The sequence below is a fragment of the Falco naumanni genome, chromosome 7, assembly GCF_017639655.2.
Source record: "Falco naumanni isolate bFalNau1 chromosome 7, bFalNau1.pat, whole genome shotgun sequence".
Lineage (NCBI taxonomy): Eukaryota > Metazoa > Chordata > Aves > Falconiformes > Falconidae > Falco > Falco naumanni.
This window is the reverse complement of record NC_054060.1, coordinates 36,562,898-36,587,543: the sequence shown is the minus strand read 5'-3', so window position 1 is coordinate 36,587,543 and position 24,646 is coordinate 36,562,898. Positions and strand designations below refer to the sequence as shown.

The 24,646-nt window shown below is 45.7% G+C and overlaps 1 protein-coding gene across 1 annotated transcript in view; it reads left to right on the top strand.

Annotated features, from left to right (window-relative positions):
- Positions 1 to 1,090: 1,090 nt before the first annotated feature.
- RCOR1 (REST corepressor 1) overlaps positions 1,091 to 24,646 on the top strand; it is a 91,174-nt gene continuing 67,618 nt past the window's right edge. The window contains exons 1-2 of the mRNA XM_040600806.1: positions 1,091 to 1,343; positions 1,436 to 1,495. Coding sequence (XP_040456740.1) covers positions 1,157 to 1,343; positions 1,436 to 1,495 — 247 coding nt within the window. The 5' untranslated portion in view covers positions 1,091 to 1,156. The remainder of the gene's footprint in view (positions 1,344 to 1,435; positions 1,496 to 24,646) is intronic.

Here is a 24,646-nt window from a genome sequence, read left to right as displayed (position 1 = left end):
TCGGCTCGGCAGAAGAGCCCCGGGGAGCGGCGGCGCGCTCGGGAGTTACGGAGCGGACCCCTGGCGCCCACCGCCGCGGCCGGGGCAGCAGTGGCGCCCTGTGACGGTGACGAGACGCCCCGGCGGGCGGCTCCGCCGCTGAGGGAAAGCCGGCAGCACCCTGCTGATGGGCCTGATCCTGCTCCGGGGTGCGGGGGGGGCTGCTCCCCGGCTGGCTGCCCTCGTCCCTTCAGGGCTCCGCTCCCCCAGAGGGGGAGCCCCCCGACCCCGACCCCGTCCCATACCGCAGCGCCGCTTCCGGCCGGGCCGACCCCGCTCCACCTCAGGCCACCCCTGTCCGCTGCGTGTGTCCCCGTCCCCCTCCACCCCCGGGAGAGACTCTTCCCCTCCGCGCCGCTGCTGCAGGCGGCCGTTCCGACTGAACCGGGCACAGCCATCGGGCACCAACCGCCCCCGACCCTGCCCAGCTCAACGGCCCACGGGCAACGGGGGCTTTGTATGGAATCCCATTCAAACCACGCCGTAACCTTCCGCCTCGGGGGGAGAAGGAGGGGGGGAAAAGTAGTCCCTCGCCACCCTCCTCCCGTTGCTGAGTTCACAGTGGGGCGAAGGACCCCACTGCCGCCCCCGCCGCGGGCCGGGCCGAGCCAGGGGGCGCCACTCCGGCGGGGGTGAGCGAACCCCCTCTCCCCCTCTCCGCTCCGGCGCAGCCCTCCGAGGAGAGGTATCGCTGGGCGGAGAGATCGCGGAGCCCTCACACGTACGGCCCGGCGATACGCCTCCACCTAACCCAGCAAACGGAAGCGCCGGGCCGCCACGATGGACAGGAAACGCCGTCCAATGGGCAGGCGGGCTGGCCTCCCAAAATGTAGGTTTAGCCAATGCGGAGGGGTAGGAGCTGGGGGAGGCGGGGCCTACCGCAGGCAGCAGCGCAGGTTGAACGGAGTCCCAGCGCAGGGCTGGGATGAGCCTCAAAGTTAGGGGCGATCGTGGTGGGGGATGTAGCAGCGCCGCTGCCGCCGCGCACCGGCCCGGCCCGCCCCGGCTCCCGCCCGCCCTCGGCGCCTCCCCCCAGCCCCCCCTCCCGCAGTTTTTAAACTCTGACCCCCCCCCCCCCCCCTTTCCTTCTTCTCCACACCCCCCCTTCCTCCCCTAAATGCCAGCCATGATCGAGAAGGGCCCGGAGGTCTCGGGGAAACGGCGGGGCAGGAACCACAACGCCGCCGGCGCGAATAATAACAACAACGGCGGTAGCAAAAGTTTATCCGCCGCCCCCAACGGCAACAGCAGCGGCAACTCCTGGGAGGAGGGTAGCTCGGGGTCCTCCAGCGATGAGGAGCACGGTGAGGAGCGGGGGGGCGGCGTGTGTGGGAGCTGGGGGGGCAGGGGCCGGGCGGGCCCACGCGGGTAACGCTTCTCCCTCTGCCTCCCTCAGCTGGCGGCGGCATGAGGGTCGGGCCGCAGTACCAGGCGGTGGTCCCCGATTTCGACCCCGGTAAGTCTTTATTTATTTCTTTTTTAGGGGGCACGAATACATCTTCCCCCCCCCCCCCTCCCCCTTTGGACTTCCCACCGATGAGCGGAGCCGGGGGGGTACTCTGCTCATGGGGGGATGGTGGTGGTGGTGTGTGTGCCCGAAAATAATCCCCCCTGATTCCGGCCCCAAACACCCGGAGCGGGAGCAAGGACCCCCTCTTCCCCCCACCCCCCGGCTGATAAAAGAAGTCTCGATGCTTTCCAGAGGGCGCTTTGCAGGCAGGGAGGAACAGGGAAGCTGGCAGGGCTAGAGGAGGCAGGAGATGGCAGTTGGGTGGTTTTTTTTTTTTTTTTATTTCTTTTTTTTACCCCCCTCCTGGACTTGTCTGTCTGTGGGCTTGGTGGTAGCGATGGAACTAGAAGATATCAAGTTGTAAATATAATTTTTTCGAAGGTATTTAGAAGGGGCTTGGGTCTGTATTTTAATTTTCTCTCTTCCTAAGAAGCTACTCACTTCCCCCCTCAAAAAAAAAAAAAAAATGTTTCACATTCCAGCTATTCTGCTGCGGTTCTTTGTAAGCTAATTTAAAGTGGTATGGAAGCAAATTTTGAGCAAACAAAGGAATTGGGGCTGTGCTGAAAGGCAGGTGCTGGAAGCACGTTAGTACTGATGTATCTCTGTGTATAGAAAGACAGGCTGTTGACCTCCTTAGTTTGAAATCTAAGCATTTCTATTTTTTTTTTTTGTTTTGTTCCTTTGTAAGTGGAGGGTGAAGCTAGCAAAAACCCTCCTCTTGTCTGGAGAGCCTAGCGTTTGGAGTTGTCCCTTTGCCCAGCCCAAACTTAATTGAATCCTCCGCACCTCTTGCCTTAAAACAAAAAGAATGGTGTGGAAAGCCACAGTGTCTCCTTATTGAATCATCCTGAGAGTTACTATTGTGTGGATTTAGGAAAAAGGATTCTCATGGATCATCTTCAGGCTGTGCACTAATGTGTTGGATGCTTTTTTTTAATTATTAAATACATATGTTTGTTAACTGTTAAGGTGTCGAGCGGGAGGGTGAAGAAGATATATATTTTTTTTCCTTAAGTTCATTATTACTTGTAGGTATTTACGGATTCATTTTCCCCCACTCCTCCCCCCCTTCATTTTGTGACAAAATAAGATACAAGGTCTTGGCACATGGGAACTCCATTTCTTGGTTGACCAGGAGGAAGGGGGGGGGGGGGGGGGGAGGGGAGGAGGTGGAGAAGAAGAAAAAGGCAAGGGGGAGAGCTGTTAGTTAGGCAGCAGTTGACACTATTTTTCAATCTGTAGGTCAAATGCAACATTTCTGTAACACAATGTGCATCACACTGGCTATTAGCCAGGTATCACAACAATACTTGGGCTTTTCGGTCACCCCTGTGAATTACCTCTTTTGTGCAATTCATTTCTCTAACATAATAGATGGAGGGGAAAAAATACTATATGCCCCTTCCTCACTATTATGTGCTTAGTTATACATTGTTCTGGTTTTAACTTATAGATGCACAGTGACCTATACAAAGGTTATTGCTTTTTGTACTGTGTGGAATGGAAGGGGTGGGGGGAAGTATGTGATGTAGGGAAATTTTTTTTCTGAGTAACATATACCCTAACATGGCATCAGCAAGCGCCCTTGAGTACACTGTGTAATACAGCTTTTGGTAAATTCACTTGAAGTATATGATCAGTCTTCTGATGACCTGAATGGGCATTGGATCCTCATTTACTGATCTATTATTTTCTCCCCATCTCCCCCCCTCCCCCCCCTCCCCCCCCCCCCCAAAAAAACACCAACAAAAACCCAAACAAACAAACAAAAACTTTATAGTTAACAAGTTTGAGGTGAACTTTGTCTGCTTGTGTATTGAAGAGTTGGTTTCCTAGCCTCTGGAATTACTCGGGAATGGTTTTGCAATGCAACGTTGTTTCCTGAATTTTGTGATCTTTTCTCAGTCCTAAAGGCTAAATAACCATGTTGTGTTTATTTGTTATGCTTCTTTTGTTCCCTTCTTTAAGAAAGAAAACCCTAAATAAGCCTAACACCCTGCACTAAGACCTTTTGACCGAAACTGTTATATTACCAGTGAGACAGGACAATTTCAAAGTTGAATTGATGAAATAGTGTTATCAGAGCGCACAGATGCTGTGTCTGTTTCTCACTAGAAATTTTAGGGATGGTTGACCAAAGGGTCCTAAAGCTTGAAGGTTGCTTGGTGTCGAGTTGCAGAGGCTTTCACCTTCAGATTAGCTGGCTGGTAAAATGTAAAGGGCTCACGCTGCTCTAGCTGTGTCTAAGGGGAAAATGGCACAGACTAGGCCTTGTATGTGTTACCTTTTTTTTTTTTAACTTAATGTTCAGTTATACCTTGAGTTTAGCGGAGATATCTGTAACTGCTGATTCTTACATCAGCGTTCTTATGTGGGTGTTCTTCTGTCCCTATGCATAGGGCAGAGAAAACATTTCATTCTGTTTCACTTCTCAGCCACATGCAGTCTGTAGCAAAGAGCAATAAAATCAGGAAAGTTTTCTGAAATCCTTTTCTGTGAGACTACGGGACAAAGGAGAGGTAGAGCAAGGCAGTGGTGTGATGCTATTCTAGGTTTCATGAATTAAATAGCCGGAGAAGAGCAAAAAAAGTACCATATGGTACAGCCTGAAAGTGAAGAGAGTGTCTTCTCAAGATCTCATAGGTTTAGGGAGGGAGGGGACCTCAGCGCCTTTCTGTTTGCATGGAAGGGGATAGGGAGTTAGAGCGTGCTCGTGTCCCTTGTTTGAATAGAGCATGAGGAAAATGGTTAAAGGTTGTGCTTTGGTTTTGCTTCATCCTTATAACCAGAAAATAACAAGTTCTCGTTCTGGATTAAAATACCTTGGTGCAAGTTTTTTATACTCCTTGTGGCTAAAACTTGCTGTGATGGTGACCGAGGAAGGGCATGATGTGATTTGGACTGTAAAAATGCTTGTGGCTAGAAAGCTCTGTAGGAGGTAGTCCTTACTTGCAGTTCCTTTAGTGAATCTCTCTATGGTGGCAAGGCCTATTCCATGGGCTGGCAGAGCCTATAGGTTCTTTGCCAAAGTTTATGTTCCTGTCTTTCTTGCCTATCCCAGTCTCCCCTTACTTTGGGAAAGATTTTGCTGCATTGATCCCACTTATTTTATCCTCTCAAAAACTTATATTATTGATATAGTACTTACACCTCTATTATTTGTATAATAAGAATATTTGTACAGTAAAGGCAAGGCTTTTGCAGAGGCAATGTGTTTATTAAATAAGCCAAAACTTTTTTGGGCTGAAAATCCCATGCCAGAGCTCATTAGAATCAGTAAAACTTGCACTTCAGCTGTGTTTCACTGTTTGGCCTTTATTTCACAGATGTGATGTGAAAAATTGCTATTGTCTCTCCTATTTTTCTCTTATTAGAGCTCAGAGTCAAATATTTGCCAGCTGAAAATTCTGTGTGTTAAACTAAAGGCTGGTATTGGTAGGTCAGCATTTCTTGCGAGTTCTTGGTCTGAGATGTTGAGGGTTTTGAAGAGGGAAAACTATTATGGTTCTTTTAATCCATACAAATGAAACCCACATGTCCTGTTAATGAAAAAAACTCAGTGGAAGGAAACATTGCATATCCTAAAGCTAAATAAAAATCTTTCATATGGCAAAGCGCTGATACTGTGCTTGACCATTTTACTTGTTTATTAATTTACGCTATTGGAACATTGAAAATAGGAGCAAGAAAACATTAGTGAGTACTTTAACACAGCCAGTGAATTTAAGTAAAGATGAAAGCTTCTGTAATTTTGAGAAGTGTTAAATAACTCCCTGAGGAGAACGGTGTCTCCTGGATTTTGACATGTAGTGAAGGCAGATGAGCTTTTTTTTCCTCTCTTGTAGCACTACAGCTTTAGATTCCCTCATTAGCTGCAGTGGCAGTAAAAATACAAGCCGTATCTTGTACCTTTGAACATCAATTGTGTTGGTCCTCTTTGGAAAGCATCTTCCGAAGCTATTTCCAGTGGAAACAAGCGAAAGCTGGTTTGACTCAATAGTGTCTTGTAGAGATCCAAATTTGGGATGTGTGTAAATTGGGAGGCTTCAATCCCTTGTTAGCAACGCTACTCTCTTCCCAGTATTTTGTTTTTGAACTGTAACAATTGTAACTGTTGTGAAGTAGAAATGGTGGAAGGAAATACTTTGTAGTGCTTCTACCTCTAGGTGCAGGAAAGTCTACTGGAAGGTGCTTGCTGCTGGAATGTCACTAATCCTTGAGGAACTTGTTCACTGCTCCACAGTTAGCTGTACTCTTGCGTGCTCCTGCACAAACACTTGATATTCCCTGAACCACTTTAGTGGCCAAGACTGTGTTGTTTCACTGTTACAAAAAACAAAGGGGGAGGAGTATGGGAAGAAACCAACAACCCTTTTCAGTGTAGTCAGAAACTGTCAGTGTAGTTGTATCTAAGAAGTGGTAAAAATACATATATATAAAAAATATATGTATAGTCATGGCTGTCTCTGATCTGAAATGCCTAACGGCGAAGTGGTGGTGTGGCTGTGCCCTAGGGGAGGAAGCGGGTGAATCCATCCAACTCCGTAAAAAGCGCACCCATCCTCTGTCTATTTAAGATCAAAGGTGAAAGTATAATAATGGGATAGCCACTGAGTGGCTGATTCCCCTAGAACAGCTGTCTTTCTTTGGTGATTGTAAAGGCCAGATTTCATTAGGTTATATCTTCAACTATGAAGCGCCTATTGGTCTACATGATGGGGACTGTAACCCTTTAACAAAAGGTTGTTAAAAGCCCCCTTAGGACTTGCACTTGGCAAGTGCAGCTCCCAGCCAGCTTGTTCTGTTTCTTTGCTTGCAGATAGTCCTGCTCGTAACAGTCCTAGTAGTTTGTGAATAGTCTGAATACCCAAGGACTGTAAGAGAAAATGGTATTTAGATGAATGGACTTGTCAGAAAGAGGGTGGGGAGAAAACTGTGCTCTCCAGGTGAGACTTTGGGATCTCCATCTGAGCAAGTAGAAAAGTCAAAACCAAGCTCCTGAAAATGGAAATACTGGTATCCTTGAAGGCTATCTCATCTTCTCAAATGACTTTGCCTTAAACACTACAGGCAGGAAGGAACTTGGTGCAAGTGTCTCTTTGGAAAAGAAGGGAGAGTTACGAGAAGGTTTGATCTAATCAGAAATACCAAACCATAGTATACTAATGCCCAGCGTGTTTGGGCTGACAGAGACTGCCTGGTATCTTGATAAACCAGGTGTCCTTTCACTGTTGTCTGAGGAGATGTGCGTCGTCCCCTACATGAGTTTTTCCTTAGGTGGTGGAAAATCAAGGTACTGTGGGTTTTCTCTTAAACTTTTGGGTGGGAGAAGAGGAGTTTTCCCCCTAGTTGATCTGCTTAGCCCTTTATTCCCTTGTGGCTATATATTTCTTGTCTTCCTTCTTCCAGAAGTCCAAGCCTCTCTGTATGTGGTATACTTTAGAGCAGATGAGGAAGTCCTCAACAGGCGCTCCACCAAAAGCTGTTGCCCAAACCTTGTTTTTTCAGCTGTCTCAACCCCATAGGCATTTAGGTACGGTTGAAGGGAGTTCTTAAGGCCAGGCCTGGTCCCCAGCAGCCCTGGAGAAGGGGGAGATGACTGCTGCCACCTCCTTACTGTGCTGGCAACTCTGCTGGTGTGTGGTGAATCTCAGTCTCGTCTTGTTCCTTGACTGGTACATGCTGCTGGTCTAGTCACTATGGCAGGAGAGTGTGCAGTCCCACTACTACATTACAAGAATGAAGCTGACTTCTGGATGCCGGCAGGTTAGCTTATTCTCTGTTTCTTAAATCCACCCTGGAGAAAATAGTAGTGCTCAAGTTGGAGACTTTATTATCTGTATTTCTGGCACCTCAGCAAGAGAACAGCTGTTGCTTTGGTGCCATACCTTTCTTACCTCTGGGCTGTTTGCCCAAGGGAGACCATTTTTAATCCTACGTGGCTCAGTAGTTAGCTTTCACCTGGTCTGTTCACTCGTCCTGTGAAGGGGTGCAGAGGCTGCTGTGGTGAGCAGAGCTTCTGGTCCACATTATTCCAAGGCATGGCTTTGGAGCTTTCTCATTATTCAAATAGCACCAAGAACATCCTTCTCAAACCTTAATGCTGTAGTAAACAAACAAGTCTCGGTGCAGCCAAAGCCTGTGGCTTCCTTCCCTGCCTGGCACATGCAGTGTTTGTATGTGGAGGTAATAGCTGTCTCATGTACTGACAAATGTATTAATGGCTGGACTGGAATTAATACTAGGTAGAGTGACTACTTTGTTCTTCATAGCTGGTTCCTGCTGCTTAATGAGTTGCTCTTAAAAACTCTTGTTTGCAGCCCTAGTTAGGTCTGTGACTTGGCCAAGTGAAGGCTTAGAGCTCCCTGTGATTAGTCATTATAATTAGCTCGGAAATCTTTGCCTCTGTGATCAAGGCACACTGTATAAAGGCACACTGTATAATGCGGCTTATAGTGGGCTGCAGTCCTGTCACATACCTTCAGAGCAGTGTAAATGACAGCGCTTTGTTGGACATACGTATGTATTTTAACTGTGCTGTAACTTTAATATATGATTTTTTTTAATATGTGCCGGGCAGGTAAATCTGAAGTAACTGGCTCCTCAGAAAATTGTGGTTTGTGCTAGTCCCCGCTTCCCTAGGATACAACAATTCGTGGTTGTGGCCAAGGCTTGCCTTACTCATTCCAAGTGTAAGGAAATATTTAGACATGGTGACTAGTGGCTGATTTGAGTCTAGAGACCAAATTAAAAAAAGAAAACTTTGGGGTAGTTAGAAAGAGCCTGCTGTCTTCCTAGGAAGTCTGTACCTCTTTATGTACTGGGTGACCTTGTCTTTTGAGGCTTTGACTTGACAGTATAAGAAGATGAGCAATCTCACGTTCTGAAGTGTTTAAACTTGAAACAACAGTTTGAAATTCAGTTCTTGAACACATGAAGTTGATTTGTAAACGAAACTTGGTCTTAAATGCTTAAGTAAAGTATGTTAGATTAGATGGCTTTTTAAACTTTACAAGCTTTTAATTTATAGTTTGATATGAAAGTTTTGATGACTTTGTGCTTTTCGAAAGTGCAAGAGGATGTGCTCAGCCTTTGTGAAGGCAGTGAAAGTTTCTCCAGCATATTCTAGAATTGGGCTGCTTTTGTGCTCCTGTTTCTGTTTTGAAATGCAACAGATTGTGATGGGACTGCCTTTAAGTATTGTAGGTCAAACTGAATAAATTTGTACAATATTGAGACAAAACAAGTGAGTTTAACTTACCTTTCCAAATATCTTCAAAAATTCAACTCCAAGCAGCAGTTTGCTCTTTGAACTTCATAAAGGAAGTATTGGTAAATGTTGCGTCTGGGGGGAGGAGGCTGCAGCCGTGTGATAAAATTGCAAAAATCCCCTCTCAGGAGGAAATTGTACTCTATGCTTCCCTCTTCAACCTGTCTTTCTATCTTGTATGTACCTATAGGGCACATCAGCAGAGTCTTACATGTATTCTGTATAACTACGTATATCTCCAGAAAAATATTATTCCCCTGCCCTATTAATTATAGGCAGGAGGATAAGGTAGTGAGCTTTTGTCCTTAAAGTTATTTCATCTTCCTCACCACCTCCCTTATCTCTGTGCTCTTCATCTGGATGGATTTCACAAGTAATAATCTGAGAAAGTCAATGGCTTGTTTTTGTAGTGTAGTTGTCTAATTAGAGGAGTCTAACCACATGGCTGTCTATCGCAGCTTTTCATTTTTGCTGTCTGTAGGTATCTGTGATAACCTGTGATGATAACATATGCATGTACTTTTAGATGGCTAGATGCCTTATCAGGTTGGGGTTTAGTTCGTACAGACTTTGATTTGAAAGTTGGGTATTAAAAATAATTATTAGTGTATGTGACCTTGAACTGGTGTTCTTCTAGACTTTATAACCCTAGTATGAAAGCCTGGTGTAACAAATGTGTAATCATAGTTTTGGCTTCTGGGTTCAGAAATCCCTAAGGCATATGTATAAACAAGGCTTGTACGCAGGGACACGATGCCTGCCCTCTGCTCTTAGCCGGTCCATGGAGGAGGCACAGAGAGGTTCCAGTTCCACAAGGGGATTGGGGATGCTAAGAAAAACCTTTTCTGAGTAGGAAATGGACTCCCCTTTAAGAACTGAAGTGGCAGGACTGGGAAAGTCTCGTTTACAAAACAGCATTGCTTTTGAAGCAACTCTTTACTTGCAGTTTGCATTGAAATATGGAGTTTTTTTCTCTTCCCTGTGACTTCCCACCTTCCTTGGGGGTCTAAACTCATCCCTTTGTTCTCATCAGTAACATTGGTTTGAGTCTTGGCCACGTGTGGATGGGGATCGGGGGAGGATTTTTCACCTCCTGAGAGCTAGCTGCCCCATGTGGCAGGTGCTGTTGGCTGGAGTTGTTCAGTTTTGCGTTTGGGTTGCTAACAGCTGTGTGAGAAGCTAAAAGGGCCGCGTCTGTAATCCAAGGGCTTTTTTTTTGTGTGTGCGTTGAACAGTGTAAATGACCTGTAGATACCAGTGTGCCTCCCTAGGAGGGGGCTGCTCTGGGTGCTTTTGGGGGGGGTCAAGAACTGTAAAGCCAGGCAGGTGTACCAGGTGTAACGTTTGTACTTCTGTGGTATTGTTTTCTGTCTGGGAATCTTAAAGATGTCCCTCCTGGGACCCTTGTGCAGCTGCCACTGCACTGTTCATGACAGTAGCCATGGGAACACAAGTAGGATGATACAAGTTTAAAACCCCAACTTGTTGCTAGGCAGACCCAGCTCAATGTGTAGATTAAGTAGGTTTAACAACAACAAAACACCAACCCTGTTCTCATGTTCTACCTCTTTCATGGGGGAAGACAACTTGGCTCGCCCCAAATTTGGGTCTTTGTCTTTAGGCTGGCAGAATGGAACCAGCCCCCAAAGGGTCCCCTGATACCAGCCAACTTGGGGGAAAACCCCTTTTGTACATCTGAGCGAGTACGTGGTGGCTGGGTGAGTGGGAGTTTCAGCAGGTAGGTTTTGACACAACCTTTTCTTGAAAACGAAGTGCTGCGAGGCGAAGCGATGTGCCATCCAATGCAAAACTGTTGTGCTGCTTGTATAGTCTAAAAGTTGTAGCCTGCGTTAAAATAGATACTGCTAAAAGTGACACTCTAAACAAAGGTCACAGGCTTAAAATATCACAAGATCGCTTTTAAACTCTGGCTGTAAAAACTTAAAATTATGACTAAGGCAAGCTAAACACCTTCAAAACTTACAGTGCTTTTGCACACAGCATAAATGACGGTATGTGCTAGATGAGCTGGCATAGACCTTTTAACAAGGGCAATCTTTTGTTGATAAGTTGCTTTGTCCCAAGATCATGTTTTGGTACTTCTTGTTCAAGAAATAAGAGCAGCCTGTTCCCTCTTGTTATTTTTGCCATCGATGCCTGACAAAAGATGTGTGGCAAATTGTAGGGGCATGAAGGGAACTGGAGACCCAGTCTCTAAGGGAACGATGGGCTCTGTACTTCTTGAGGGCTGAGCTCCAGCATGCCTTGGTCTCTGCAGCTTCTGGCTTCCTGTATCACAGCAGCAATTGGTTATGTTCTGGCCACTGGTTTAAATGGATCTTTTTTATTTTATAAACATTTGCTGTGCAGTAACTGTCATTCCTGTTGGAATAAGGCCATTTATAGAGATGCTCCCAATTACCACCTGCTCTTTTTCTTTCTTAGCAAAGTACACTCTTACCTAATTTAACCTCCCACAGCAACTGCTTTGAAGTTGTTTTCTCTTTGCACCTTGGCTCACTGCTATCCCTTTCCCCTCTGACCACCCTAACTAACTGCAGTTGTCCTTGCTTGTACTTCCAGAAATTACCCACTTCTGGGGGGGGGGGGGGGGGGGGGAAGCTGCTTTGCTTGGTTTGCCCCAAATATTTTTGTAGTCAGCTCTTACAAGAAAAGATTGCTTTCCTTTTAATATGCCTCAGCCTTTTTTGTTGTTTCCTAAGTTGCTATTTGTGGTTCTCCCACTTTCATTATAATTTGTGTACAGCTTTTAGATCCTATCTGTCCACCCTCTTACTAACCCAGCCTTGCTTGGATTTCTGTGCTCCTCTCTATGCTCCTCAGCCCTCTTTCCCTGTACTGTGTTCCTCCAGGAGAGACCTCTTCTCTGTGCCTGAGCTGCTCTGTAGTTGTTTTCCCAAGTTCCCTTGCAGGCTGGAAGAAAGTAGTCATGATTTTTATTTTGTTATGATTTTGCTCTAAAAAAGGGGAAAATGTAGCCGAACTCTTCCCCTTAATCTAGTTTACAACTTGTATACCTCTCTGGATGTGGGGTCTGCTCTGCCTGTTTTTCAAGCATTTAAATAGCAGTGATGTTTTTGCCTTTTCAACCTCCTTTCTCAAGGCTTTTATGCATTGTTGAAGAGTTTCTGCCTCAGCTTTTCCTGTGGAAGCCTCAAGGTGCCGCTTGCTCTTGCAGGAGCAAATGCTTCCCACCACTTTAGCCTGGCAGAGCACCTGTCTCTGGCCAGTAGCATCACTCTTTTCCTGAACTGTTACTGCTGTAGCAAACAGGTGTGAGAAGGATGAGAGAGTTCATCCCTTCTGCAGCCTGGGCTGCCCTGGGGACAGTCTGAACGTTTGGCTGGAGCTTTCAGCTGGCCCCTGCCTGCTGGGCACTGAGGCTGAGTTGCTGTGAGTAGCTTTGAAGCCTGTCCTGTGAATTTGTTGAGGAGGGATGGGGGGTCTCCTCACCTGTTTTGTGAATAAAGCAAACCTTGGGGTTGCTGGCTGACTGAGATCTGCAAGCAGCAAGTTTTGATGCAGCGAGGATAAGCTTTTTCTCGCTTTGCTGTAGACTCAGCCTTGGGCTCCTTGTTGGGTGTGCTGAGTGGGGTGATGCTGAGGGGAGCTGGGACAGTACAGCTGGATCTCATCTGAAGTTCTCATCACCTCTCTTCCTTTTAGGCTTTATACAAGTATTGAATGACTTGGGGGAGAGGCTTGCTGGTGGGAACTTGGTGGCAGAGGGAAGATTTTTCAGAGCCGTCCTCTGGCTCTCAGCCCAAGATCTGAGTTGCTTGGCAAATTGTTTCCTCCTGTGCATACTGGCTCTGAGAAGCGGGTCTGCTCTCTGGGAAACTGCTTCATTGTGTTCTAGCTCTTTCTGTATTTTGGGTGGGTTTTTAGGCCTGTTGATTTGGTTCTTAAAATGGTTCCCCTCCCATTATTTGCTTGGGAGTGTGAATGCCTGAGATGTGTGTGTGGTTTTTTTTTTTTTTTTCTTAAGGCAATTTCAGGTGAAACAGCCAGCTGTCCTCCATGAGCAGGTCAGATGCTTTCCTTGTGGTGCGAACAGGGCAGGCATAAATCCAGGTATCCTGCCAACAGTCTGAAAATTGGCAAGGGTCTAGGGGCATATTTGTAGATCTGGGTGAAAAATGACTTTTTCTATTGGAGCAGAAGCAAAGATGATTGGAGTTGGGGGGTCTTGCGGTTTGCTTTGGTGCAGCTGGTGACAGAGCAACATCCCTGTGCTGGTCCAGAGCAAAAATGGGCAGCCTTTGTTTTGCCTGACAATCTGAGACTTGCTGCTGCTGGTTTGAAAGGACAAATGTGTATTGAGAGGTCCTTTATAAACGTTTAAGCTGTTTAGAGAGTTGTATGCGAGTGGTTACCTTAGGCATAGTGATGTCTTTTATTGTACCCATCTTGCTGAAGTTATTTTGAAGGATGGAGAAGAAAGACAGAACTTCTTAGATCCTCAATAAGAATATTTTTAGAGATTATAAAAACAAATAAATGAGGTGTTGAGGGGATTAGACTTGGAAGCAATTCTTATTGTTCTGAGACTTGCTGGGGAGGGGACTGTTTCATGCTCTCTTACCTGAGCCCTTCTGAAGAGGCTCTGGGAGCAGATGCTGGCCTCGTCTTGAAACCAACTGTCTCTATCTCAGTTCAGTGGAATGCTGCCCTGTCTGGTTATTGCTCACTCCTCTGCTGTTGTGTTGCCCAGAGCAATACCTCCTGAGCAGCAGTGTGTCCTTTTGTTTCAGCTCAAGGGAAGGAAACTACTGGGTGCAGTAGTACTGCTTGCAAAATGATTTCAGTGTCTGCTGGGGGAGTGGGGTAGGAGATGCAACTGGGGGCTCTGAAAAGAGGTGGGTAGGAGAAACCTTTCCAGTGACTATATAGTGCCTATATAAATAAAGGCAGCGGATTTAATTCATGCTGCCAGAGCTGGGACAAAGCTTGCAGCAGGTGTACATCCAGAGTTTTGCTTAAGTTGGATGGATGCCTGCTGAAATGTTTATCAAACATGAGAATAAAAGGAAAAAGGTTGCCTTGAACCTTTTTTTGATGATGCATTTTAAAAATAACTTTTCTAAAGTGAGCAGCAGGTACAACTAGAGTTTGAAAAATTGACTTGGTGCTTGCAAGCCACAGTGGGAAACACCTGTACTGCAGTATGCTCTGCAGCAGGAAGGGATAAAATGGTTGGGTGGTGCTTGCTTACTGTGGTGTGTTTGCTGTTGTGGGGTTCTCCTTGTGTGCTAGGGTTGCCTTTGCACTCTTATTGCTACTCTGTTCTTAATTTTTCATCAGTAGATGTAATTTGGCTTGGTAACTGTATTGTACTGCTGTTCGAGAGGTTCTGGAGTAGGAAAGTTAATCTTGGTAGTCTTAGCTCAGGTTTACCTCTAAAACTATGGCACGCAGTTGAAGCGCTGAAGCTGTCTTCAGACGAAGAAAGACACTACTGCACTAATGTGCTAATTTTATACTCTCACTTGGCAGGTTGCCTTTGTAATCAAAGGGCTGGAAATTTTTCAGTTTGAACAAAATGTTCTAAGTAGCTGTTCTCTAGGTGGAAACGGATTTGATACGGGATACTGCCTTCAGAAGAAATCCATCTTTCCATAACTTCCTGGGCATAATCATTCCAACTAAAATTCTCTTTCCTGACTAAGTGAAGCTATAGTAAAGACCTGAGAAGGCTTACCTGTGGAGATTCCTTAGCAGAGGCATCTCTCTTCAGTCTCTGTGTCTGATGGGAAGGGGTGGCGGGGGGTAGGGGATATGTTTTCAGAGAGTACCTGGAAGTTTTAGGAATGGCAGTTGTTGATGAATTTCAACAGGGCCATTCTATTATGTGCCATTTTCTCCCTGTTTGGTTAATAACTATTGTACGTGCTTGGTAGAGAGCGTGGTCAAAATAGAAAAGCTTGTTTTAAGGAAGTTTGGAAGAGAATGTCCTGGTGAGTTGTACAGTACCTGACATGTGAGAATTATGCAGCAGGAGGTAAGTATCTGCTTCTCATCAACAGTGTAAAAGTAATTAGAAACATCTTTTGATGCCCTTAAGTTTTTGCCCATTGTTTAAGGGAATCAGTGAGCATTGACTAGAGAACATGGGTATCCAGACTTTACTTTTTCCAATGAATGTCCACAGGAGCAGAACAATCACAGGGCAATCATATATTTTTAAAGTGGTTTGATACGAAATGTTAACTCAAAGGCCATGTTATGTTACTAGAAAGCTTAAAACAAATGGCAGAATTGCTTCCAGGCTCTATGAAACTCATGTCTTCCTGTTTTCTCTGATTTATTCTTTTTGAAGTAGCTTCCAGTGTTCTTGAATCTATATACAATTTTAAATACAGTATTTTCTAATGAGCCTAAAATTTCAGCCTCTGTAATACTATAATGAGAGCTGGCTGCTAAACTTTGTTGCTTTGAGTTTAAGATGAAACAAAACTCTGTGTGCCATATGTTAAAAGGACAAGCTGACTTGACAACAAGAATGTTTTATCTTCTGCATTTTGGCAAGTCTCTGTAGTCTTGGAGGGCAACTGTAAGGAGAGAGAAATCAGTGAAGGTGTAGGAATGATGTGAACAGGACTTGTGAGGTCAGCAGAACTGGAAGCTGTGTCTTACATGGGAGGGGGGAATAGGAAGAGAACCAGCCAAGAAGGGCTGAAAAGTGGCAGTGGGGAAAATCTTAACTGAAAAAACGTCTCATGCTGTTAGTGTCCTCTCCTAAAGATATTTGGCTATTCTTTCTGTTGTTTTATCATTTGATAGATCAAACTTAGAGTTGCCAGTTCAGATGAGTGCAAATCCACCCTTCCTACACTTTGCCAGAATATGGTCTTAAATTGAATTCCTGAGATCAGGAGTCAAACCAGGCTGGTGGGGTGGTGGTGGAAGGGAAGCTACATCCATGTCAGTATCTTACTAGCTAAAGGCTGCTGTACCTGCAGGTCTGACACATCCGTGTTGAGCTGAGCTACTGCTTCTGCCTACAGCAGCTGTTCTTATCTGTTAGGGCCTTATGTACATAACTGGGTACTGCCCTGGCAACTTGGGCAAATGTGCAGCTTGCTTGGTGATGGAAGAGCCAGAGCAGGCCTGTCCTTCCTTTCTCTCTTCTGAGGGAAGGAGAGCTGTGGCTTTCTCTGCTCACATGCCCTCTGCGAGCCCTGCAGCTGCTCAGGCCACTCAGCTGAAACTCTTCCTTGCTCTGGGTTTTGTTCTATCTTACCTTAAAGCAGTTTGCTCAGAACTTAAGGACTTACATAGTGGGATGCAAGTTGTGTTCGGCATCTGCTGTTGTGCTCTGTCACCATCAGCGAAGTGTGATGTCTCCATGGCATACTGTTCAGTTGGTGCTGCTGTGTTGGGCTTGGTGAAGCTTGATCACCATGGGTCTAATGACTTGCTTGCCATAACCTGTGATAAAGGGGGAGGGGAGGATTGCAAGTGAGTGTTTCAGCCATCCTGTCAGTATATTTTACTGTCCTGTTGGTTGTCCTGCCTGTCCTTTGAAGCCAGGCAGCATCCCTTTGTACTGCCTTTGGGGCATGAGGATCTCGTATGAGATTACTTTCTGCTGGACTGTAGCAGGCCGCTGGAAGTTTGAGCGAGCCAAATGAGCTGCTGGCTCTGGGGATGTGCCCAAGCCAGATGCAGGAAGAGCCAACACTGTAAGTCACCATGCAGGCTGGCTCTTGGCACGGTACGCAGCCGAGTAAAAGTTGCAGGACATGCTTTGCAGGGTCTAGAGGCTGAACTCACCTCTGAGTGGATCTTCTAAAGTTTTGTTACTTCTGTTCAGGCTTGAGTTCTACAGTACGGGTCTTTTTCCTCCATCTCTGTGTTTTACACTATATTAAAGTTCTTGACTTAAACACTTGTTTGGGTGAAGGGGCCCTTAAGGAGTCTGGAAAGAAGGGAGGTTGGAGGTGGAAAGACAGAAAGCCTTATTTCATCCGTGAGCTGCACAAAGCACCATATCTCTTTCAGAGGTGGAAGTACTGTTACTACATGCATTCATTCCTAGACCTCTCAGGGGCTGGGACAGGGCTTGCCTAAATCTGATCTCCCAGGTCATGCTAATTCTAGTTCTTCTTTCTTGTGCCATGCAATAGCTCAGCCTCCCCCCTCTGAAAAACAAGCAATACTGCAGTCATTCCTGTGCTGTTCATGTGCTGTGTGTTCAGAGCAGGACCCTCTTCTGCCACTGGGGTGTCCTTGCTGCAGCAGGTGGTGGTTACACTGTCACTGAATTTGGCCAGGCTTGTCCAGGATCCTGATCAGTAAGAGCAGGCACTTTGTGCTGGTGCTGTTGTTAGACAGGCATGAAATCCCTGTCTTGGATCACAGTACAGTTTACACCCTGTTGTTTCACAGATGTCTGTGTCATACAGCTGTAGGGTGACAAAAATCATCTTGTCAAAGCAGATGTTTAAGTGGCTATTTAACTTGCTTTGTAGTGAACTATCCCCATGCAACTACAGCTGAGTGGAGAAGGAGTATGGGCTAGCATAGAGGGAAGTGGTGGGAATACTGCCTCCAAATAGCCGTAAATAAATAGTCCTTGATTGCAGCCAAGCACAGCTAGAGCATTAGTGAAGTGAGCAAGGGAATGAAGTAATGATCATGGACAGACCCTGGAATGAATTGGACAGGGGAAGCTGTCAGCACACCCAAAATGGCCCTTCTGTGTAGATGTCTGACTAATTGGCAGTGATGGGGGAAAGAGCACGTAGGATGCTGGGATTTGACACTAGCCTCTGAAGGGCTCACTAGGGCATATGTGACCACTGGAGGTGGCTTGTGAAGCTGGCTGATAGGTTCCTTCCATAGGGTTTAGATGCATAGTAACGAGAAGGTTGTCACTGGCAGGGAAAGAAAAATAACTTGTTCCCCTCTTCAGTCACTTGCACTGTAAGATTACAAGCTTGTGCTGGGATTGGGCAAAATGAATGCTGTCGCCTGCAGTGTTCATGGCTCTTGGTACTTGCTTGCCTCCACATAGAGGAGCTTGGGACATTTATGTGCTGCCAGGGACAGTAGCCACTTTTCCTGTTCAGGGCAGGACTTTCAGTGCACAGTTAATCCAGGTACTAAGATAAGTAATTAGCACCTCTACTCTGCATGTTCGGTCTCCATAGCTAAGCCTCCATCAAGTTCTTAAGTTTCTTATTTTGTTAGCCCCCAGCTGGATCACTTCTCTTGGCACAATGGAGGCTGAGCTTGAATGAATGAGAACCCAGCTGGGAGGTGAGCCAGCTTGCTGTGCAGATAATGTGGTGATATGTCTTCTCCTTCCTCCTGTTTTTGGCCCAGTGGCTTAAAACCTTTTTCTGAAAAAGCATCCTCCAGTTGATTTTTCAAATGGGGAAACAGGCAGGGCTTCTTGTAACAAGGGAGGGTAAACTTGGTTTAGGTTACTTTGCCCTGCAGCAGAGAACCCTGACACCTGAAGGTAAGAGGTGGTGGTGGGGAGAAGACTCCAAAAAGAGCTTGGTTTCATTAAGCAAAGTCACCTAAAATCTTGACATGTTAGAATCATTTCCACTTGGCATAGACTGTGACAGGTGTTTCACCATGGGAAACTTACTGCTTGACTTCCAGTATGACCTTGGGCAGAAAGCTGAACCTTTTGGCTTTCTCCGTTTTATGTTAAAGCTGCCTGTGTTGTTCAGTATGGGGATGAGAGTGGAGTGGACAAGTGTGTGTGTATCTAGACACATTAGAGAAGAAACCAGCAGCCTAAGCAGAGCTAATGCTTTATGAGGCAGGGCTGGAGTCCCCCCTGTCTGATTTGGAGACAAGTAAGACAGGGAGAGGAGGTGTCAGTGTTTGTGGTCTGTCTTATTAACAGAATTGATGTATCTGAAGACTGGTTTGACCACAGCAGATTAATTAATGTTCTGAAAGTAAAACAAGAAGAAAATTTCCTTTGTAATCTGTCTTCCAAAAGTCGAAAGTGTTTCTGGCTGCAGGATATCTAAGGTGCATTAACTGTTCCAATGTGAATTCCTTGTGGAGACTGTGCTTGCTCTAGCATTGCTGCGAAGTAAAGCAGGTGCAGCCAGCGCTTGGCTTGCCTGGCCATCTCTGAAGGAGTCTGCATTTGTGCACTGGTTTGGGGGGAGGCAGAGATCTCTCTAGCAGGGAAGGCAGAAGCTAAATTTACACGTTTTCCTTTCAGGCTGCTTGGAAGGAAGAGAAATATATAGTAAATAAATGTGTGGTGGGGTTAGACTGTTGTGCCAGACCTGTGATGTGTCTTGAAGTTTAATTCTTTCCCACTGCCTGTAATGGAGTGATGAGGAACTAGAAGGTTTCCTGGACTGTCCAGTGCTGCTCATGTCATGTAAGGGCATATATTTCTCTGGGTTTCCTTAATTTCTAGTTCATAATAACTGACTCTCTCGTTCGCATGTGTAAGAAAAACTGCTCCCAGGCACCACTGGAGTTGGGGAGGCCTTTGCTCTGACTGCTTTAGTATTGTTCCTGTTTCTGGAATGTCAGTTCTATGGGTGAAACCTGGTGTGGTGGAGCAGCCACAGCCGCGGAGCAGGGGGATTTCACTGGCTCAGGAGAAATCCTCTTCCCCCTTAAAAAAAGGGTTTGGAGGGTGTTTCTTGGCAATTTCTCTGCTATGCTTTTTTCTGCGACTATTTCACCAGAGGGTTTTTGAGAATCTGGAGGCCTGTCCCCTGAAAATCTGGGAGGGGAATACAAGATACTAGAGAAGGTAGGGAAACTCTTGAGGCAGTGTGTTCTGGTTTGCTGGATTCAAGCAAGTGCCTGAAGCCCAGAAGTTCCCCCACTCAAAGCCCCTGTTTACTGTGAGGGCTGGAGAAGTGAATGCCAGGTGATGCCAATAGAAGCACATTCAGTTCTCCTGGACTTCTCTCTAGCTGCCTGCCTAAATAAACACCCTCTGCATCAGTCACACTATTGTCTCATGCCTCTGAGCTAAGCTAATTTTCCCCTTGATGGTGTAAAACAGGAAATGCATTCCAAATCTTTATTGACAACTCTAGCTCTATCCCCTGTTAAACGATGAGAGGACAGCTGGTCTATGGAGACACCACAGCATTTATCACCTGGCCACATGCAGGGTAGCCAGAGGGTGCTGCGTGCCTGCCACATCCATTGGAAGTCCGCGGTAGTGGAGCTGGAGTTTGTCTCAGTCTGCTTTGTGCAGTGTGTTTCTGTACAACGTGTGAATGCCGGTTGTTTAGAAATGTTATGGAACTCATGTTCAGTCTACTCCTGGAAGGGAGAGATCAAAAGCAGGTCCAAATGTGTTGTCTGTGGTCTGTGAAAACCACAGTGTATTGGATGGTGAGTTACCTTCCTAGGTTCAGTTATAACAGAGCCCGAGGGGACCCTGAGGGGAATAGGCTCTTGTTACTGTGATGTGGAGGCATAATTTAAGCAAGTCCCTCTCAGGGTTCAGGGCCTCCTAGTGACCTGCTTTACTGTGAAGAGATGCTATTGTGACATCGACAAGCAGAAGCCTGTCCGAGGCGATGACCAAGTACGCCCGGCTGTAGTTTGACATGTGTATTATGACAGATGGATACGCAGGTGAGCCAAGAAGAGGGTAAGAGGTCAGAGTAGCTAGAAGAGCTTCTCCTGGATCTAGCAGCCAAACAACTGTTGTCCTAATCAGCAACTTGTGGGAATGGCTTGTGGAGATAGGATGAAACAAACATTGGTCCAGCATTCTGTTTGCTAGTGTGCACCCAAGTGTCTTTGACAATTTATTTCTTTAAGGTGTATTATCAGCTATGCAGAGCATTTAATGTCTCAGACAAATTGGTCTGTAGCTGTACCTTGAGACTTTTTGCAGGCAGTGTCTATCATGGCAATATAAATCATCCATCCATCTAGTGACAAAAATGCCTGCTGCTTATCCCTGGAAACATGCTTTTGAACTGTCAGAGTGTGAACACTGTGGTGGGCTAAGCAGTAAGTCTCAAGTGCATTGTGCTGGCATGGTCCCTGCTTGGTGCAGTGCATGCAGGGGAGCCTGGATGGGGCCCCTGGGTTCGGGAGCAGTTCCTGGAAGCCTGGCTTCCTGCTGCTTGTGATTTCTCAGCTCTGTGAAGTTTTATGCTTTTAAGTGGATGATCTGTCTCAGTAATTGGTCCAGGGGCTTGGAAGAAAGAGGTGTGCAGCACCGTGTTCTGCTGTAGAGCTGCTTGTAGGGAGTGGGGGGCGATGTTGCTGGTGTTTTGAGAACAGTCCTTGAGGCTCGTCATTAAGTACATTGTAACTGGCTCTGATCGAGGGCTTGCAGTGTGTCTGTTGCTAGTCTGCAAAGCTCTTTCCTTGTGGCTTTATCAATTTCAGCTTTAAAAATAATCTTGGAATTATTGGCTGTGTGCAGGCTTGTGATGGCACAATACGCTGTTAGTTCATCTTTGGAATAGAGGTGTGGGTCAGCTGCTGGCAGGCAGAAGTCCCTGATGTAGATGCTGTGTGGTCAGCACACCCCACCCTTCTACCAGCAGAACTTGCTGGGAGGTGGTTTGGTATTGCTGTACAAGCACAGCTCTGCCAATATAGCAGGACACATACTGGGAATGCTCTGAGGATGCTTTTGTGCTTAACTGCTATGGAGTGAATCCATGAACTTCAGAGCATACATGCCATGAACCAGAACCTAGCTAGGTCAGTGGAACCAAGTCCCTTTGGGTTGGAGGACTGTAGGCTGGGCCTTGTATTGCCATTCCTCCTCTTTCCCAACTTACAATGTAAAACAGTTGTGTGGGAGGTGGTTTTTTCTTTTTTTCCTTCCTCTCCCTTTTATTTTTATTAAGCTAGTTTTAATCCACAGTATTGTCTTATCCTATCACCTGTGATTCTCCACAATTGTAAATTGGCAAGAGACTTGATTAAAGCTTAGCAATACATTAAAATCTTTTCTAGTACTCTAGGAGCTTTGACAATAAGAATGACAAGATTTCTAGAACCTAAATGTTTTGTCCTCATTTGTTCAGCTTTTTGCTTTAACAACTGTCTCCAGTGGTCTTTTTCAGGCAGTTCACCTGGTGCGGAGGCAAGATTTGCTGTTCTGAACTTTTCAGAAGCACTTCTGCCTCCCCGCTTCCTAAAGGCTCTGCTCTTCGTACTCACAGAGTTGCAACACCAGGTTAGAATAAACTGATGTGGCACATGAGGAAGGATGGACTGGGGAAATAGGGGAGAAGACTTGTGTCTGAAACTGCAAAGGCATAGATAGCCTCTTTTCTTGTGGTTAATAGCTTGCTTTTTTTTTCTATTTCATTAATTTATTCCTTTATTTTCCTGTGCATTAGTCTTTGAAATACTGCTAGAAAAGGATAGGTAGGCATAGATGCAGTTTCCTCTGTTCTGAAGTGTAACAGAGATAGATCATTAGCTTCTCTGTAACCAACCTACCCTCCTTAACTACTGCTTTTTGTTCCTGGGTTTTCCAGAAGGTCTTGCTGACTTGCATCAAAACAGGAAGTCTGCAGTGCTGTAAATAACTGGGTGGTTCAGTCTGATTTTTTTTTTTTCCATCCAACATTTTACCAGCCAGAGTTAAAATTCATTTTTATTGGCATCAGTCATCCTGAGCTAGGGCTAGACTTTCTTTTGGCACATAATAACCTATCAAGTTTCATTATGGAGAAATGTGGGATTTGAGGGAGAGTGGGGTTGGTCCTGCTTTGTCCCTCCGCTGTATTTTGGCAATATTCCCTACAAAGGTACTATATATGAAGACAGTGCAGAATGTCAGAACATCCTTGGACTGACCCTGAAGGTTGCTGTCTGTCTTAACCTGACTGTAGGAAAAGAAGGCTTAGTTCAGCAGCCTCTGAGGAGGAGCACAGCAGATGAAGACAGAGGATTTCGGTTTCCTGGTGAAGTTCTACTGCTGGATTGATGCGATCATACCAGTATAAATGTGGAGCAGCCTCTTTTCACAGCAAGAGTGGACATAGTGGGTGTGACTACTTTTCCATGGATGACTTCTCAGTTTAACTTGCTTTCATCTTCCACATCTGTACAGAGGTTTGAGTTAAGTCATGACTGTCCCTGCTTGTGGTAGCAGCTCTCCAGTAGGTTAACTGTACTCTGCAGTGAGATACCTGGTATGAACTTCAGGAACTCCTTTTGAAAGCCTGGGCATATGGATATGATTCTCCTGCTATGTTCTTTTAGTAGTTTAGGTAAAGCTTAAGCTGTGTAGCACATCTCTGGCTGCAGGTCTGCAGGGTTCTGACTTACGCTTTGTCTACACTAAAAGGCTTTTTCTGTATAAGCTGAGCTAGGCTGTTAGTTTAATCTGCTGTAGTTAAGGCTGTATAACCCTTACAGAGGAACTCCAGTCAGTTGTGAATAACTTGCTTTCCCCTTCCTTTCTTCTCCTTCCCAATGGGGTTTCCTATTTAGAAAAGGGTTTTATGAAACCTCAAATGATATTTAGGAAGCTGTAGACTTTCCTAGGTAGGCAAAGTATCTCATAACTTACTAGACACCACTCTGAAGCTGTGAGCCCAAGGACACCTTCCTTTTGTCCTGCTGGAGTGAATGGTTTCTGCTCTTGCTTTGCTTCTTCAGGCAGGAACCATTTTGTGGAGATCTCTGATATCTAGGTCCCTGGAAAGGCCTGTGTCTGAAGCAGAAGGGATACAGCTACTGAAAAACCTGTCCAGGTAACTGGCCTGACACCGGTGTCTGCTCCTATTAGCACTGGAACTGGATGTGCAGTTGGTGTCTGTGCTGGAAAAGTTATGAAATAACAGAGGGCGTGACTGCAGCGCACAGTAGCTCTCTTGCAGAACGCCATTTTTCTCTTTCCCTGCACCTGAGAAGGGGTATTTTTGTACTTCAGTCTGCTGTGGCAGTTGTTCTTCAGCAGGCGTGATGATCTGCCTGTGTTGGTAAGCTGTTAGTACTGGGAGATTAATTCTTTGGATGTGATGGATGGAAGGCTCCTATGGCCACTGTTAACCTCCAGGAGGTAACTTGAATTGACTTTCTGTGGTCTGTTCACTTTGAAGTGCACTGTGGTAAAAATTCCCCCAAGGTCTGTCTTTGTCTGGCTCCCCTGTGTGCAGCAGTTCTTTCTGCTGTGGAGTGTGGAACGCTGTCCTGATAGTGGCCTTTAGACTTGCTAGCCCTCTGTGTGTATGTCTGCAAAATGCTGAGTATCACTACGAGTTGAAGGCAGGAGGAAATAGAGGCGTCGAGGTAAAATGACTTGTATCATCTGCTCCAGGGAACAAAACGTGGTTTTCTAATAGCATCCCTGTACCACGTTCTGTCACTGTCTGTGGTAGTCAGAAATAAATGTATTTTCAATCGGACAATCTAAGCTTTTGTTGTAACAGTGCTTTAGAGGAGAAAACATGGGGCTTCTGGCTGCAAAGCAACTTAGCAGGGTAAGGTCTTCATGAATCAGTAGTGAAATGTAGAGAGTCCCATTCCAAGATTCAGATCTTGTAGGTCTATGAGAAGAAAAAATTCCCTCAGGTTTTTTGTTTGTTTTAATAAATTAAGTGGTTTTATGGGTGGGCTTAAAGTGAGAAGGTCAGACTAACACAGATACTTGTAACCAGAAGTAAATGATACCTGGGACTGGTTCATGGATGGTAGCGCTGTGTTTCATGAAGGCCAGATAGTTCTCTAGGGCAAGATTCAGTACATGAAACAACACTTAATCTCTATGGAAAGGTCATGGATGCGATGTACTAGATGTGAGGACTCAATAGGGAAAGAGAGTAAGTCATTAGTGCTCAGAATCTGCTTTCCCTTTCCCAAGTCCA